The sequence below is a fragment of the Astatotilapia calliptera genome, chromosome 22 (assembly GCF_964374335.1).
Source record: "Astatotilapia calliptera chromosome 22, fAstCal68.1, whole genome shotgun sequence".
Lineage (NCBI taxonomy): Eukaryota > Metazoa > Chordata > Actinopteri > Cichliformes > Cichlidae > Astatotilapia > Astatotilapia calliptera.
This window is the reverse complement of record NC_137442.1, coordinates 17,757,966-17,777,113: the sequence shown is the minus strand read 5'-3', so window position 1 is coordinate 17,777,113 and position 19,148 is coordinate 17,757,966. Positions and strand designations below refer to the sequence as shown.

General features: G+C 41.1%; 1 protein-coding gene across 2 annotated transcripts; it reads left to right on the top strand.

The window, feature by feature from the left end:
- Positions 1-588: 588 nt before the first annotated feature.
- On the top strand, positions 589-17,840 carry pip4p2 (phosphatidylinositol-4,5-bisphosphate 4-phosphatase 2). Of its 2 annotated transcripts, XM_026156298.2 has the most exons (8): positions 589-1,378; positions 6,192-6,340; positions 8,311-8,417; positions 9,004-9,127; positions 9,749-9,823; positions 10,398-10,450; positions 14,020-14,110; positions 16,944-17,840. In XM_026156298.2, the coding sequence occupies exons 1-8, from the start codon at positions 937-939 to the stop codon at positions 17,085-17,087; spliced, it is 1,185 nt and encodes a 394-aa protein (XP_026012083.2). In that variant the 5' UTR covers positions 589-936; the 3' UTR covers positions 17,088-17,840. The 2 variants fall into 2 exon arrangements, with proteins under 2 accessions (XP_026012083.2, XP_026012084.2); XM_026156299.2 differs by lacking the exon at positions 9,749-9,823.
- The last annotated feature ends 1,308 nt before the right edge of the window (positions 17,841-19,148 follow it).

The following is a 19,148-nucleotide window of genomic DNA, read 5'->3' as shown; positions in this document are numbered from 1 at the left end:
AAAATTGGGATGCTGGAAAACATGTCGTCAGATGTTTAAACTTAGAAAGTGTATCTTTTTCAGTCAAACTGAAAAAGGAGTGCTGTTTATAGTATGAACAATCGGCTCTATGAAGGCCATCTGTGTGGTTCACAGATTTGTATAATTGTGTCCAAATGTTGTAAATACAGTGAAAAGCGAAGTCCAAAACTGACTTTGAAATAAAGAGAAATCTGACTCACAATACTTTGAAAATCCTGGCAAAAGCCCTGATCACTTGTATGTTTACCCCCTATTTTGGGTGGTTGTTATATCTGAGGCTATTACATGCCCAGAGTTTTTTTCTTTTGTCATTCATACTACACTAAAGTAATAGATACACAAAAATACAGACATTTCTAAAAAAAAAATAAATTAATTATGATTTATTAGTTATGACTTACTCTCCTGTAGTTGCAATTGCAGGACAGTCTGAGCAGTGAGCTATCAGAACCTTTTCCTGCAGTTTTGTAGTTTTCTGTAATGATTTCTTTCATTGACTACAGCAGCATTCCTTTATCATGTACAATCCTGTACTGAGACTTACCATTATAACTGCACTTCTTATTCTTATATTAAATGGGATTAAAAGTGCAGTTAACCATATTTACACTGGGAGAAAACGGGAGGTATGCTTAACAGTTACTTCGTTTTGGTACTCGTGGTCCTCCATATTGTAAAATGAGTTTGCCACCCCTGGTCTACATAAAAAACACAACACAGCGGGACTTTGCTGAGTGAACCTGACACCACAGCCGTGTATAAATAGTAAAATATGGGGCGAGCGTGCTCTGACTGCACTGCCCCGGACCTCAGTAATCCCACAGTGACATCTAGTGGCAACAGCCGTGAGTTGCTGCTTTTTCTTGTCCCACCATTTAAATTCCCAAACTTTATCGTCGCGTTTGGATTTCAGTCATGTCGCTATTATTCTTAGGCTTAAATATGAATAAATATGTATTTGGGGTATTAAATGGAAAACGCTTTTTAAATCAATGCAGTTTATCAGGAAAAAATAAAAAAAATTCCTTCAGTGTGCACCAGCATGAACTCTGCCCATGCCCGGGGCCATATCTGAGAGGGGCGTGGACCACCGCGGAGCTCCTCCCCTCTCCAGGCTTCCGTCAGCGGGGCTGCTGCTGCTGCTGGACCGGAGCGAGTCGGCACCAACAACCAGCCGCTGGCTGCTCCTCCGTGCTGAGGGAAAACTCGGTGCAGCCAGGAGCCACCCCGTCATTTCTCACGGTCAACGACATGGCCTCCGACGGCATGGACGAGCGATCTCCGCTGCTGTCGGGCCCCAACTCCGAGAATGTGACCCCAACAGCTCCCCCGTACCTGCAGGATTCAAGTCCCCGAGGTAAACACGCCACACGCAGCACCCCGCCGCTTGCATGCTGAATCATTTTCAGGGCGTATCGAGTTTGTGTGAGTGCGTAAATAAAGCTGCAGCAAGGCGAGGCAAGGGCATCGCTGGGAAATCAGTCGGCAGCTGACTGAAAGGTGGAGCTTGCACTGTGAGAACTGGAGCAGTGGGTTATAGAGGAGAGGGGCCTGCGATAATACCAGCAGTACCATCAAACAGTGTTTTCAGTGTAGAGATTTCTACATCACGATTCACTGGGGCCTGCCGTGATTTTGTCCAGCAAAAAAAAAAAGAAAGAAAGAAAGAAAGAAGGTATGAGCTGAAGCTCTGCAAAGCCTCAGTAGATTTTGGGTTGAGTGTTGACGTGGGAGCACTGAGGCATTGCAGATGGAGGCAGGCGAAGCATCCTTTTGTCCAGCTGCAGATCAACAAAAGCACCCACAGGTGTGCCCTTTATGGGAGAAATAATGCAGCACGAGTTAAATGTCGTGTTCTCCTGTTTTTAATGATGGTGAGTTTTGCTCGTTTGCATGGTGAATGCACTGTAAGCGACGAGCTTGAGCCTTCTTGCATGATTTGCAGCTTTCATACAGCAGAAAACATAAACATGTAGGTTACAGCCCACAGTGCTTATTCTCAGGACTGGCAGCAGCTGTCTGCACTGACCTTTGCTCTGAATATAATCTCCTCAAATTCTCAATATATTCTTCTCCACAAGAAGAAAGACGAAGCAAAGTGCCTGTGGGAGCTGCAGAAATGCATGATCTCACATAGAGCCCTCCTTGTGTTTTGCTGGCATTAAATATTGATTCAGGCTGTACTTTGACTTCAGTTCACATTCTCTTGTTTGAGGATTAGATTTTGAGTGCTACTTTCAGTAGTATTTGACCTTTTTTCCTGTTTCTGCTTCTACGTTTTTGTCAGCAGCCTGACAGAAACAACGTTTCTTTGCTTTGCAGCAGCTCGGGATGGTCGGCAGCAAATGAATGGACTCATTGACCGTGTAAATCAGTTTAAGGAGCATTTCAGGCCAATTTCAAACAAACAGAGGAGAGAGAGAAGTGCTTGTTGTTCTCGAGAAGTCTAATCCCACAGAATTCATATTTCACCACGGGATTAAACTCTTAATGCTGGACTGTAATAATCTAAGAAGCAAGAGCCTGGCTGGATGCTAACACAGTGACACAGTTCCTCCCCCCTCCCTCTCTGCAGACTGGATTATTGGCTAATTCCAGTTTGGGTTTGTAAAATCAATTACTTTGATCCTAAAATGCCAAAACTGTGACATTTCCCAGAAACACAATGACTGTGATGCTGCTTTGACTAATGAGCAGCTGCATTAAGGCACTAAAGTGAGCTGTGGCTTGAATTTAAATTTTAGGATATCCATGTAATACTTGTTGTGTTCACTGGAATTATTCTGTAGTAGCAGGTAGAAATTCAGTGGTTCCTGCTTGTTGTTTTTGTTTTTTTTTGCCCTAAAATAATCAAAGAAAAACAAGCATGTCTGCCTCGTTTAAAATGAAGCTTTACCTGCTTCACATTATCAGGACTAATTAGTCTAAGGTGAAGTCATGAAACGTCAATATTTTAACAGGTTTCTTTATATGAAGAGATCCAGTTACCCTGCTATTACAATACCGAAATAGAAAGGTCTGATTCTTCTTGTTAGCAACTCATGGTCACTTTAACAGGTACACCTGTTCAACCGTTCATTAATGCAAATATCTAATCAGCCAGTTGCATGGCACTAACTCGGTGCATTGATGCATGAAGACGACTAACTGAGAATCAAACTGGAGAAGAAAGGTGCTTTAAGTGACTTTGAATGTGGCGTTGTTGTTGGAGTCAGACGAGCTGGTTTGAGTATTTCAGAAACTGCTCATCTACTGAGATTTTCCCCACACAACCGTCTATACAGTTTACAGAGATTTGTCAGAAAGTGAGAACAAATCCTGATCTGATAGAACGTCAATAGCAACTGAAAAAAGCAAACGACCAAGATATGGAGAACAGGATCTCTGAGTGCAGAACATTTTGAACCTTGAAGCAGATGAGCTACAGCAGCAGAAGATCACCCCAAGTGAGACTCCTGTCAGCTAATAACAGGAAACTGAGACTACAGTTCACACAAGCTCACCAAACCTGGACAACAGAAGACTGGAAGACTTGTGTGATGAGACTTGATGTTAGATGGTAAGGTTACTGACCACATCCATCGCTTTATGACCGCAGTGTACCCAGCCTCAGATTGTTGCTTCCAGCAGCCATAAACAGGTTTTTTTGAACATGACAGTGAGTTCACTGTGCAGGCGACAGATTTGCAGCAACTGTGTGATGCCATCATGTCAATATGGGCATTACACCATGGAGAAAGCACCTTGTTGAAGCCATGAAGAGTTAAGGAAGCTCTGAAGGCAAAAAAAAGGGGTCCCATAAAATCCCGGAAAGGTGTACCTAATAAAATGTCTGGCAAGTGTATATAAATTCAGTTACATTACTTTGAAAAATCAGTTAATTTACTTTCTCACTAAAAAAACATTGTTATCTTGTTTTGTTTTGTTAGTAGTAGAAACTTTCAGTGTTTTATTTATCATGAAAACACAAAGTTAAAAATATTAACTTGCTGACTCCACCATTAAAGAGCTGCCTCCAAAGAGAGAGCAGCTACCGTGTGGAAGCGGGTGTCTTTATCACAGGTCAGTGGAAGAGAAAAGTAATTCAGTCTAGTTAAAATAAATCAGTTATCAGTCACGGATTTGCAAACAGAGCCGACCGAACCCAATGCCCTGTCTGACTGATTAACACTAATCAGACGAGTGGAGGAGCTTTATTGATATCTGGCTGAACTGTTCATAGGTGGAAGCTGAGATGACTGAGGCAAAGAACTGCCCAGCCTGGAAAGACTCCTCCATGAATAAAGAGATCAGCTGTCGAGACATGCTGTCCTTTAGTAAATGAACACAACAGGAGACACGGTACAATAACATTGATCTTAACATGATAAAAGCTGACTTATCATCTGAATCAGAGCAGCACTTTATTAGAAGACAACCCAAACCAGTGTGCTTATACACAACCAAGATGTTTAGATTAATAATGTATTGTAATAGTGTAAAACATAGATGTAATTAAGGCACATTGTTTGCAATTTTTATACTGTGTCTTACACACATGCACTAAATGTCTACTAACGTAGCTGCTTTGGGAGATAACTAGATTTTCTTTCAAATTAACTCTCAAATTTGTGGCTAGATCTTAAAGACTTCAGATTAAATCTAAAATGTTGGCTGTAGTGAGGGATGGGCAGACGCATTGTTGTGTCGGTAAAAGGAAAACTGTAGTATTATTTTAAGATTAAAGAGATAATTTTTTTCTTGCCACACAGAAAGGTCTCCAGAGCTGCTGGTGTCTGAATACCAGATGTTCAGCTTGGCATTCTATCCCACAAACCACAAGTGAAGTCATCGAGTCAATACCCTTAAAGCAGGACTGTATGTTGTGGTGTTGGTGGTGGTTGCAGCAGAGTCTTCTCGTCTTTCCTCTGGCTCCTTGTGAAAACCTATAGCTGCTGTCTTCAGTGTCAGACGTGCATTAAAACACACAAAGCAGCAAGAGGAGGAGAAACAGACCTGAGACTAAGTCGGGGTGGATACTAACACGGCAGAAATTTAGATTTAATCCTAAGGTGTTGTGGAATAATAAAAAATATTCTCCATCTGGTCGCACTGTGTTACATTTTAGATTAACAAAGCGTAGTAGAGGAGGATTCACTTAGCTTTGTTGTGTAATAAGAGCCACTCTGCTGCCTGAAACTCAGTGGGAGTGTCCAGTCTTGGCATGCTCGCGTCGTAGTCGTAGCCAGGTTCGCCCAAATGTAGACGGGTGTCCCATCTGTCCCTGTGGTGTCAACCGGTTCAGAGTCTCTAAATGTCGGAGCCAAGCACGTTTACCCACCGACCCATGCCATTATCTCATTCAGGGCGAGATTAGATTCTAATAATTAGTCGATTGTTAGATTGGATGGCTTCTTCGTGTCACTGAGCCGTCAGTCGGGTAAATGAAGCCAAACAAAGAGACTGTATATTCTCTGGAGGGGGAAGAGCAGCAGCTCTACATACCACATCTGGATTTAGGAAATGTATTTTGGCATTTTAGTTTAGAAAAATGTGAGACTGACATCTGAATGAGTATTTAAGTGTTGATCGATATAAATATGATTTCAGCTTGCCAGAGCTTAAGAATATAGATGGCGTAATTACTGTATACTCACATGTTATTTAAACCTCTGCTCCTGTTAATTAAAATTAAACTGATAGAGGTATTATGGTTAATTGTGTAACTACAGATTTTATTGGCTTTAGCTACGTTACAGACAAGCAGAATTTTAAATATGCCACAAAGCCATTGTAGTAAAGGCAGTGGCTGGTGCAAGCCTGTAGATTAAATGTTAAAACTCTGAAATACAGACTAAATACACGAGGTTAATGTGGGATTAAACAGTACAGAGGTCATTATGGTGGCCACTGTAGTCAGTTCACAGTAGGCCTTGCAGACATAAAGAGAAAATCTTGTCTGTAAATGGCAGCCAGTTTAATTTGGCGACTTATTCAACTAATTCAACAGTGGAAAATAATCTTTAACAAAAACCTTCAAGTTTAGGTGGAATTATTCAGGTACTATAAATTATTCTGTTTCCAAAGTACAAACTGGACACACAAAGCCAATTTTTTGTTCATGAAGCTGCTTTTCTCCAGATGCATGCCATTAACATCTGGCTGTGTGCTTTGCCTTCCTCTTCTCAAAGCCGAACTACCTCCTCCTTACACAGCCATCGCCAGCCCCGATGCCGGCGGTGTGCCTGTCATCAACTGCCGCGTTTGCCAGTCGCTCATCAACCTGGACGGAAAGCTGCATCAGCACGTGGTCAAGTGCACTGTCTGCAATGAAGCTACAGTAAGTGGAGGCTACATCATCACAGGTGTCGACAAACTAAAACCGTAACAGTTCAACATTCGACTTTCCTCTGTATCTGTTACAGCCTAAATTCCCTGTTGAATTTTATTGTCAGGCACATTTTTGCATGAAAGAATGTTTGATTGACTTTCAGTGCTCACATTTGGACTGCTTTTTCCCCACCTTTGCTTCTTTGCCTGCCTTTATCGCTTAAACTGATGTTGACATTCGACCAAATTAATCAGGGCCTAAGGCTGCCAGTGTGACAAGGAGTGCAGGGAGAATGAATGACTGTCATCACCAGCGCTCGGGTGGGAAATGCCATTAGCACAGCTGATATTTTTGGTCGTTATGCATCCACACGGACATCTTATATTATGCTACTCTGCACCAAAACGATGCACGGTTTAGCATCTGGCCTCGAGCTGTTGTATCTTACTGTAAATATAAAGTTAGAGAGTCACATGACCAGAACTTGATTTTAACCAGGAGTTTCTCCAAGTTTTGTTTGATTTACACAGGCAGCGCAAAAAAAGTACACTTGAAATATTTGTTTTTAAGTGTGTTTGTAATGGTTTCATTCAGAGGATGGTGGTTTATGTTGGTAATTGACTGTTACAGTTGTTGACACCAGCTCCAATGTCGTTTTTAAGAGGGTTTAGTCTGCTGTGATGGCTGGATACAGAAAATCTGAAATAGAGGATAAATTCTCCCCCGAGCTCATTCTGCTCATTCTGTGTTGAAGTATAACGTGAACTGTGGATGAGCTAAATTTAAAGCAGTGCATTCTTTACTGGTTGTGCTTGTGGTGCTGCTACTGTGAGAGCCCTGGATTTAAAGTGCACCTACAATTTATTTTTTTATATTTACAATTCTTTGATGAAGTATTCACCCCTTTCCTGAGTTCCTTTTGTTTTCACGTGTTTGTCACACTTAAATATTTGAGATCATTGTCTAATATTAAAATTTGTTCAAAGATAGCCCGAGTAAATACAAAATGCGATTTTGAAGTCATGATTATGATTTCATTTATTAAGGGAAAAAAAGCTATCCAGACCCACTTGACCCTGTGTGAAAAAGTACTTGTTTCTCTTGTTAAACCATGTTTTAACTGTGATTAACAACATGTTTTGCAAAGTTGAGTTTCATTTCACTGGTCACACTCAGGCCTGATTACTGGCTGAACTGTTGAATCGAGACATAACTTAAACAGAACCTGTCTGACAAAGTGAGGCTAAAAGATCTCAAAAAACAAAAAAGAAATAAAATCATTGACATCTGTCAGTCTGGAAATGGTTATAAAGCCATTTGTAAGGCTTTGGGACTCTAGTGAATTACAGTGAGAGCCATTATCCACAAATGGAGTCGCTGGCCTACCAAAATTTGTCCAAGAGCCCACGGACGACTCATTCTTGAGGTCTTAGAAGAACCCAGAACAACATTAAAGAGCTGCAGGCCTCACTTGCCTCAGCTAAGGTCATAGTTCATGATTCGACAATAAGAAAGATACTGGACAAAAATGGCATCGATGAGAGAGCTCATGCTGAAAAACTCTGTGGCAAAGATAAAAAATCTGCAAAGAAGATTGGGACGAAATTCCTCCACAGCAGTGGGAAAGACTCATTGTTATCACAGACACTTGAATGCAGTTCTTGCTGCCAAGGGTGGCACAACCAGTTAACATGTTTATGGGACAGTTACTTTGTCACTTAGAGCCAGGTAGGTTTTGATAACTTTTCCCTTAATAAATGATTTAAAAAGATTTTTTCTACTCTCAACTTTCAGATCATAGTGGTGTCAGTGGGCCCAATAACCCTAATGTGGTCACAGCTTTGTGGCTCCATGCAAACGTGCTCAACAGGTGCAACCAATCAGAAGAAACTTGCTTAAAGGAGTTGTACTTTACTACTGAAACCAAAACTTTTCTAAGCATAGCAGTTTTAACTCATAGTTTTTTATGTTTCTTTTAGCCCATTAAGAATCCCCCTACAGGGAAGAAGTATGTGCGGTGTCCCTGCAACTGCCTGCTCATCTGTAAAGACACATCCAGAAGGATAGGATGTCCTCGACCAAACTGGTACGGAACAAGAAGAAACATTCAGACAGTTTACCCCACTGATGCAATAAGCCACACAGTGCTTCAAAACTGAATCTGGGGCTGTGGCAACATGTTGGCTCTGTAACAAGTCAAACAGTCGCGTAAGGTAAGGTAAGGTAAAGACCAAGGAGCTTGGAAAGAAAAGCGTGTGGACTTCTCTAAGTTTCTTGAGGATGTAAGAAGCTTTTCGGATGAGAGGTGAAATATCTCTTTAAAAAAACCATTAGAACATTACATTAAAACATTAGAGGTTATCTAGGTCTTTATGCCTTTAAGAAATTCCTGCAGTTTAACTAGTTGGTGTGTGTCTTCTAGCTTCATACATGGATAAAGCTGCATATCATCTGCTAAGCACTGAAAATTTATGCTGTGCTTTCGAATGACAGTGTCCAAGGGAAGGATGTATAATGTAAAAAGAATTGATCCCAGCATGAAACTCTGTGGAACTCCATAATGAACCTTAGTATGTAAACAAGACTCGCTGATCACATGAACCAGTTGGAGTTTTAGTTTTATCTATATCAGTTATTATTAATCATAAATGTCTTCTTGGTTCCTCTGACAGCAGACGCATCATCAACCTGAGCCCAGTGATGGTGATCCCCGAGGAGCAACCCGCCCAGCCAGCGCTGCCCATCCAACCCGAGGGAATGAGAGTGGTCTGTGGCCACTGTGGCAACACCTTCCTAGTATGTAAACCTGCAAATACAACCATCCTCAGTCAGGCACAGGCTTGTTAATGCAGAATCTCATTGCTGTGCTGTTGTTGGTACGTGCATATATACGTAATTTTGAGAGCCTCGCCATATGTTCATGTTTACAGAAAACTACTGCAGTAAATAGATAAATTGCTGAAGGATTGTCTGCTAACTAGTTGTACTTTATGTGGGGTCAGCTATTCATTAAAAGCACAGAATTAGACATCTGCGCGTGGCTGGCATGCATTTTCTGCATGTTTTCTTTCATTGCGTGTCTCACCAAACATCCTGAGTACCTCTTGACTGAGCATGGCCGCACCTTTCCACACAAGTTTCCCTCTCTAACATGCTCTCAACCTGCTTTTTGCAGAGTTTTCTAATCTCGGATAAAAATGGCTTCCTGCCACTCTTTGTTGATGTTACTATCAGTGCATTTGACATGTTTGGGTTGAGTGTAACATGTCACACATGCATTTAATATTTCACATAAGCAAGGTTATGTACACAACCTGAGCCATTGAGTCAGTGTGACACAGACTCGAATGTAAGAAAAATAAAGTCAGTGCTGTTTTCCTCTTAACATCTGCACATTGCTGCTTGCGGCATCTGCAGGGCAGTGAGGACGCCAGGACATCACAGCCTATGTCTGGTCTCCCCAGTGATGGCTCTCCACCAGCACAACAACAGGTTGAGAAAGCTGGTCTTACTGGTGGACTTATTAACAACAGCCTAACCCGCTCCAGCTCAATTTGTGGCCTTATTTACTCTGACTTTGTGAACATCTGGCTTTGAGCAGAGCTTTGATCAATTAAAAAAATAAAATGTAAATTTTTTTTAATGCATTAGGCTCTAGAAGTCTGCGCTAAATTGTTTCTTTTTTATTGCCGCTTGCTTACCTTTAGGTATTTAATTTATTGTTATTTCTAACCTGAAGCCAGATGTTGTCACATGTTTAACTTCACCGTGACCCTTGAATTAATATGATTTGGAGTGATTTAACACTAGATGAAATATCAACTAACGAATTATGACTCTGTGTGCTAACTTAGCAAGAGTGCAGGATAGATTTAGACGGTTCATTAAAACTGTTTCAGATCATTTCCAGTAAGCCTTTTGCTGATTTGTTGTTTCTAAAAAGAGTAAGATTGTAGTGTTTCGTTTCATTTCTGTGAGCCTGTGCATGCGTGTGTGTCTCCGTGCGTGTATACGTTTTCTTTGTGCCTTAAAATGAAAATGCTGATTTCTTTTTATTCCCTCACAGTGGATGGAGCTTCGATTTAACACGCTAGCCAAGTGTCCCCACTGCAAAAAAATGTGAGTCCATCAAACTTTCACACAGAGTTCCCCTTCACACAGTCGCTTTAAGTGGATATCTGCATGTTTATATTCTGAATCAGTAGGCACAAACCAAGTTTTGATGAATGGGAGTTTTCTGGTTTCTGCATGCTTTAGTAGCATAAAGCTGAACTTTGGAGTAGGCTGTTCATGCAGAGAGCAAAAGAACAGTGGCATTTGCCAAAATGCAATCTTTAATCTTTAATGAGATCTGTGCTCACAGCCCAGCACTGTGCAGCTTGACAGGACCTCTCCAGAAAACACCAGAACTAACAGGTTCACCACTGGAGCCCCATTTTCTTCACAGAGGAGAGCAGATTCACACTGAGCACACATGACAGATACCACGCCATCTCCAGACTCTTTCACATGTGTATATTTATCTTCATAATGAATGACTGAATTAGTCTTTGTTGCGGGGTGGGGAGGAACACCATGACATTCCCATACATCTCACCAGCATGTACTGGGCTGATCCTGATGGGATATACCTGGAACACCTCACCTTGGAGCCACCCAGGAGGCATCCTGGTTAGACAGGAGTAAAAAACAAAAAATTAAACAAAAAAGCTAAAAACCCCCAAACAAACAAGCATAAAAAATAAAAGTAAAATTCAGGAAGGAAAAAACATTAAGTTCACTTTCCTTCAAATAGACAGCTGTACCAGTGTCTTCACAGCTGGCATCGGTAACAGTTCTAAATCTTGTGTTTGATAAACCCAAAGTTTGATAGTTTCTTGTGGTTTTCTTTCTATTATCGCAACTGTTGTTGGCATTTGGTGCCATACAAATAAAATTAAATTGAATGAACTCATTCATGCTGTACGTGAACATCAGCTGTGCTTCAGAGCTCTTCTGCTGAGAAAGTAAACTTCCCATGTGTTTCTCCTCATTTCTGCTGTGTGCTGCACAATGCAGTTCTGCTTTAAAAACTACAGTAAGTAAAAAAAAAAGTGTTAACTACATTTTATTTTCAGATGTCAGTTTCCGATTTAATCTGGGAAAATTGTCAGGTTAGCCCGTTAACTATGAAAATGTCTGGTTTGTTTTTTCCAACTTCATGATTTTGCAGTTACAGAAAGGAAGCCACTAATTTTACTTCATGTCTCATAGAAAGAAGTACTGCAGTCTGCTTTTTGTTAAAATGCATTTCATTATATTACAATTGCATTGTCTAATGCAGCTCCTGGGATGCAGTTTTAGTGCTTATGATAAAGCCAGAGGAGGTTTACAGCTCTGCAGTTAGTCAGCAGAGCAATGGTGACTTTTACCACCGTGCCCTGTTATGTTTGTTGACATCCTTCTGTAACTGAGTTCCTGTGGCTCTTAAACACTTCCACTCTGCAATAGCATCACTTACAGCTAATTGTGAAATGTCTGGAAAGGAAGAAATTTCACAAACTGACTTGTTGCAACTGTGACATCCTATTACAGCACCACGCTCCGAATTTAGAGCAACTCATTCTATCACAAATGTTTGTAAAGGCAGACTTTTGTCCACATAATGTACACAGAAACATTGAAAACAACGTGCAAGCTGAAAGTAACAACTTTCAGGAGCCTACACTGTTACATTTGATTGTAAAATAAAAATAAAAAGAACCCATTAATTAGCTGCCCCAAACAGGAGATTATAGAAAATAACTTTGAATTGCAGGATGCCCTTCCCGATGCAACCCCAGACACATTCATGTCTCGTCCCAGCATTGAACCAGACATCCTATGCTTCTTAAGCAAATGTGTAAACCACTACACTATAGAGCCAACTAGTGAACACATGCAAATCGGTATGATTCATTATATCCACTGAGCTTTGTGAAATCTAAATTTGGTCAGCAGAGTGAAGCTGAGGCTGTGTGAAACACTGTACAGTGTTGTTACACTAAAATCCCCACACAGCTTACTTTAAAGTTATTTATCTTTATTTATTGGAGAAGTAATTCACCATGAAGGCATACTGCACATGAGAAAAAGCAGAATAGAAAAAAACATAGACATTTCACTTCTGTATAGGCATTAACACTTCGCCATGTAGAGCTGTGGTCTAGTATGACTCAACTATGAAACCAAACACTTGAATACCAGGAGAAAAAAAGAGGGTGTGGGGCGATCGTGGCTCAAGAGTTGGGAGTTCGCCTTGTAATTAGAAGGTTGCCGGTTCGAGCCCTGGCTTGGACAGTCTCGGTCGTTGTGTCCTTGGGCAAGACACTTCACCCGTTGCCTACTGGTGGTGGTCAGAGGGCCCGGTGGCGCCAGTGTCCGGCAGGCTCGCCTCTGTCAGTGCGCCCCAGGGGAGCTGTGGCTGCAATGTAGCTTGCCATCACCAGTGTGTGAATGTGTGTGTGAATGGGTGGATGACTGGATGTTTAAAGCGCTTTGGGGTCCTTAGGGACTAGTAAAGCGCTATACAAATACAGGCCATTTACCATTACCTATTGAATTTATGTTTAAATTCACTGAGATGCAAAGGTTTAGAGGGCTGGATTTGCAGTTCTTGGAAGGAGGAGGGGAGGTAAGCAAGGCTAATCTAGACGTGTGACACGTATTAAAGTTTGGCCTCACATGTAATGTTAGTGGTATGAGGGTCACAGGTCTGAGGAGAGGAGGAGGGGTCACCTCAGAGAGGTTTTTGTCCTAATGAGATGATGCAGACAGTGATGGTGAGATAAGCAGCAACTATAACATGACACTACTTCTACCCTTGTTTTCTGTGTAGTTGGCTGATGTACTTCTTTAAGTCAGTGAACTTCATTTATTATCTCTGTGCAATACTTTTACCACTCATAGCTTTTCCAAAAATTCCTATCATCGTCTCTCTCATCCTAAAACCCCCTTTCCTTCTTTATTACAGACATAAAGGCTGAGCTAAATATTTTCCCTTAATTCTCATTGAGGAACTGAAACTTCTGTTCTAGTAACACCTTTCCAAAGAGAAGTCCTCTTAATTTAAGCAGATAAAACGGTAGTAATTTCCGTCTTCTGTCTACATTACTAAAATGAAGAGATGGTTCTAGTTCACTGAATAAACAGCTAGTAAAAGAAACAGGGGATGTGAATGCAGTAGAAAAAAAAGTAGAAGGCAGTAAATCAGGTGACCAGGCACCCCTAAGCCATCTGAATGCCAGTGATCCCTGAAGAATGCTTCAGTCCTGTCACATGAGAGGCATGTGAGAGCTGAGTGGGGGAAGGAAAGTGAAATTATAGTAAAGTTATGCCAGTCTGCTGCTTCAAGGCAGTTGAACTGTGTTTGTTTAGAGGCTGGATGGAGTGGAGGTTGTTTGGAGCTGGACATGTGACCGTCCTGGAGCGCTTACAAGTGTAACTTAAAAAAGGAAGTGAGACTTTTGGCAAACAGATTTATCATCAGAGCATGGTGAAGTAAGATCACTGGGACAATGTGTGGGGACTTCCACTGGATTACAAAATAAAAAAAATAAATAAGACAGTGTAACATCTACATGTAGTTTGTATGTTTCAGTCTGTATCCGTGTGGAAACCCTCTAAATGTTTCTCCCCAATTTCTTTCTTTTCTCAATCTCTCTCTGCAGATCCTCCGTCGGCAGTGCGCTCCCTAGGAGGCGCTGTTGTGCTTATATAACTATAGGAATGATCTGCATTTTCATTGGAGTGGGTTTAACAGTAAGTACGCTTTGATCAGTTTGTGCAGATACTATCCAAGTAAGTAAGTCACTCTTTTGACAATGAAAATGGACAAAAGCCACCAAGTTAGCTCAGTACAAGCAAGATGTACAGTGGGGCAAAAAAGTATTTAGTCAGCCACCGATTGTGCAAGTTCCCCCACTTAAAATGATGACAGAGGTCAGTAATTTGCACCAGAGGTACACTTCAACTGTGAGAGACAGAATGTGAAAAAAAAAATCCATGAATCCACATGGTAGGATTTGTAAAGAATTTATTCGTAAATTAGGGTGGAAAATAAGTATTTGGTCACCTCAAACAAGGAAAATCTCTGGCTCTCACAGACCTATAACGTCTTCTGTAAGAAGCTTTTCTGTCCCCCACTCGTTACCTGTATGAATGGCACCTGTTTGAACTGATCATCTGTATAAAAGACACCTGTCCACAGCCTCAAACAGTCAGACTCCAAACTCCGCCATGGCCAAGACCAAAGAGCTTTCGAAGGACACCAGGAAAAGTATTGTAGACCTGCACCAGACTGGGAAGAGTGAATCTACAATAGGCAAGCAGCTTGGTGTGAAAAAATCAACTGTGGGAGCAATCATCAGAAAATGGAAGACATACAAGACCACTGATAATCTCCCTCGATCTGGGGCTCCACGCAAGATCTCATCCCGTGGGGTCAAAATGATCATGAGAACGGTGAGCAAAGATCCCAGAACCACACGGGGGGACCTGGTGAATGACCTGCAGAGAGCTGGGACCAAAGTAACAAAGGTCACCATCAGTAACACACTACAACGGCAGGGAATCAAATCCCGCAGTGCCAGACGTGTTCCGCTGCTGAAGCCAGTGCATGTCCAGGCCCGTCTGAAGTTTGCCAGAGAGCACATGGATGATACAGCAGAGGATTGGGAGAATGTCATGTGGTCAGATGAAACCAAAGTAGAACTTTTTGGTATAAACTCAACTCGTCGTGTTTGGAGGAAGAAGAATACTGAGTTGCATCCCAAGAACACCATACCTACTGTGAAGCATGGGGGTGGAAACATCATGCTATGGGGCTGTTTTTCTGCCAAGGGGACAGGACGACTGATCCGTGTTAAGGACAGAATGAATGGGGCCATGTATCGTGAGATTTTGAGCCAAAACCTCCTTCCATCAGTGAGAACTTTGAAGATGAAACGAGGCTGGGTCTTCCAACATGACAATGATCCAAAACACACCGCCCGGGCAACAAAGGAGTGGCTCCGTAAGAAGCATTTGAAAGTCCTGGAGTGGCCTAGCCAGTCTCCAGACCTCAACCCCATAGAAAATCTGTGGCGGGAGTTGAAAGTCCGTGTTGCTCGGCGACAGCCCCAAAACATCACTGCTCTCGAGAAGATCTGCATGGAGGAATGGGCCAAAATACCAGCTACTGTGTGTGCAAACCTGGTAAAGACCTATAGTAAACGTTTGACCTCTGTTATTGCCAACAAAGGTTATGTTACAAAGTATTGAGTTGTATTTTTGTTATTGACCAAATACTTATTTTCCACCCTGATTTACGAATAATTTCTATACAAATCCTACCATGTGGATTCATGGTTTTTTTTTTCACATTCTGTCTCTCACAGTTGAAGTGTACCTCTGGTGCAAATTACTGACCTCTGTCATCATTTTAGGTGGGGGAACTTGCACAATCGGTGGCTGACCAAATACTTTTTTGCCCCACTGTAACTGTAACTGAGCTAAAGTGAAATAAGGTAAAACAACAAAACGTCACAAAAAGAGAATCTGATCTGCATCATATTTCATGACACAGCAGTAGAGACTTTAAACTCTAAACCACAATTCACTCCCTCCATGTGGAGGTGCTAGAGGACGAGTCTTCAGCAGCATCACCCAGTGGGGTTCACAAATTGTCAATGAAAAACTTCAGTGTAGAGCATTTGTATTTATCTGTACTTTATGAATAGGAGTAAAGATCTGGAAATTTCCATCAGACACTGGTGTTGTGACCTGAGAAAATGAATACTGTATATATGTTTTAGAGATGACGAGAAAGATAAAAGTGACAAATCTACAAAACATCCAATGCATTTCCAACCACGCCTTGTTCAGTGTTTCACAGAAACATATTTAATATAATGAGCTTATACTTTTGCATTTCAGCTGAGGCATGGTCTCACAGGCTGGCCAAAAAAAAAGTGATTGTCCGGTTGGCTGCAGTAGTTTTTTGTCTTTGGCTGGGTGATATTAGTTGCAGAAGGTGCAGCACCAAAACTATCCTTTTCACTGCTTTGGTTGCTAACAGATTGCAGCAGTTTCCTATAGTTTGTTTGGAAGATGCCAACTTATCTGTCGCTAACCAACTACTGAGTGGTAGTGAAATTCGCAAAGGTGCTGTACAAATCATAAATGGACATCATTCCCCTTGAAAGTAAAAGTTGTGCCTTATCAGAAGGCACCATGTTTCAAAACATGCAGCTTTTACTGTGAGGGTAACTGTGTCTGTTTTCAGGTTTCCCAGTTTCACTCCTGCTTAGAAAGCAATTAGCAAGGATTTGCAAATAACTTGATAAACTACGAGCAGCCACGGCAAAATACAAGTGACCAAAGCAAACACAAGGAGGATTTCTGTGCAGGGAATACACTTTTCCCCCTAGCGCCTGCTTGCTGCCAGGCAGTCGCCCACTGATCTCTAGCCTTTTATGACTGGAGCCTAATCTGACAAAATGCATATAAGGGGATCTTTTTAAATACAAATCGATGATCTGTATTTCTATAGGTGTAACTATGATTTCCTCCATGCTGTCTTCTTCCTCCCTCCCCCCATTATGTGTAATTATAGGTTGGCACTCGGGACTTCGCCAGACGTTACAACGCCACCTACGTGTCCTGGGCATTTGCCTATCTGCTGGGCCTCATCTGTCTGATACGTGCCTGCTACTGGGGGGCTATCAAAGTGAGCTACCCAGAGAATAGCTTCGCCTAGAGTGATCAGAACATGTGCACGGCTGGAAGAACAAAACTTCACTTTTAGTTTTTTCATCTTGCTCAGATTTCAGTCATGTTCGGCGAAGTGGAACATCTGTAGAGTGAATGGACAGGAGTTTGTTCAAGAAAGAGTATGCTGGTGATTTTTCTTCATGTTCCGTTTGTGTCTGGAATATTTTTGACTTACTGAACAAACCTACTGCCTGTCAGTCAGTCCTGTACCGGTCCACTGAGACTCAAATCCAGTCCAAGTCTCCTAAAATTGTTCAAAGTACAGAATTAAGAAATTGAAATGATTTTTCTTGATGAATGCCTGAATTAATTGGTTCACATGCTGATTTTAGAAATGATAGTGCAAGAGACTGGCTGGGTTTAGGATTTTTTTAAAAAAAATCAGTTTTCTTTCCTTCAGCAGCCTGAATGACGTGACTGCACCCACTTGATTTTTCTCGTTACCGACCAGACCAAATTGAAACAACCTAAGAACAGTTTTCCCATTGCACTACAATTATATGCAATTGTGTTGTTTTGCTGCTAGTTAATGTCCAGCTGCAGAAAGCTGCATATTCATACTGCATTGTAACCATTTCTCATGCCTGTGTACACTGACATAGTATTGCTATATGATTTTAACTCCTGAAAATGTTGATTTTTGAGGAGAAATTATCCTTAAATACCCATGTGTGCCAACTTTGCTTCCAAGTGTTTAGTCAGGAAGAGTGTCAGATCAAGAGGAGCTTGTGTTTTTTTTTTTTTAAAAAAAAATCATTTCTTTGTGCCATGCAGCTTTTAACTCACTACAGCAATAACCAGTTTGAGTTGTTATGAAGCTTCCTGGTCCTCTGTCCCCAAGCTTTTCACCGTTACCTTCTCAAAATTATCCACAAAAACAAAACAAAACATGGTGACTCACGTTTGCATGCCAACTTTTTTTTCCTCTTCCAGTTTTAGAGGTAGTTGAAGCCTATGATGTTCCTGTCTTTGCTCCTTCTGCCTGTGAGTTAGAATGTAAACCCTCCTCCCTTTGCTTATATCGCTGCTCTTTGACCTTCAGTGAACTCTGTCTAGCTAGCATTGCTATATGCTAACTCAGCATCCTATCTCTTGACCTTGACCGGTGGGCACAGTTCAAACTCCTAACCTTGTTTTGAATGTGATTATGACGATGAAGCAGAAAATACTAAGAAATACTTTGTACATAGTTCAAATTCAGTACTTGGGTAAGTGAGTATGTATGTAGCGTGAGCTAGAAGGTAAAGTTGGCTTTTTAAAAATGATAATTTATCAATAAAAAAAAAAAAAAATCTGCCTGTGCTGATTTGTTTGTTTGTTGAGTGAGATCAGAGTTTAAGGATAAAATATTGGCCGCTCGTTGTGTGATGAAGCAAATAGAACCAAATCAACAGCAAAAAGCAGTCTGCAAAGGTTTCTGTAGGATTACCACACAGCTATGCTGGTCCCTTTTTTCTAATGCTAAACTAGTTTTGTTTTTCTGGCAAGTCTGCAGCTGTTTTATTTATTGTTCAGTCTTTCAACAGTACTACCAAGAGATCTTACTAAAAATAGTCTTTGGCTCACCAGAAGTAATTCATGTTTCACTGGACTGAATTCTGATGCGTTTTTGCTAATCTAACAAATGCCCAGTTCAATAATGCAAGAAAGACAAGGAAAGCTGGAAAGAAAACATACAATGATTTTGCACCCTAATTTATGAGGTAGTCCGGCGTTGTGATTTTATTGTCATCAGAAGAAGATTTCAGAAAACGAGAAGAAATAAGCGGTAGTTAATTGTTTTAAGTCTAGCTGTATTTTCCAGGTGAGTCTTCAGCCAGTTAACTGTTCAGTTTTTTTTTGCAGTAGCCGACCTACTATAGTGATGTGTAATACCAATTTTTTTTCTTTTCTGATCTGATACCAAGTAAATGCAAACAAGCAAACTTTATTACAACAAGCAATAAGGTTAAACACTACACAAGCTGTACAAGTACATTGTAAGAACACAGATCTGTTAATTAATGGCAAGTAACAGAGTAATAAAATATAATTTCACTTGATAATG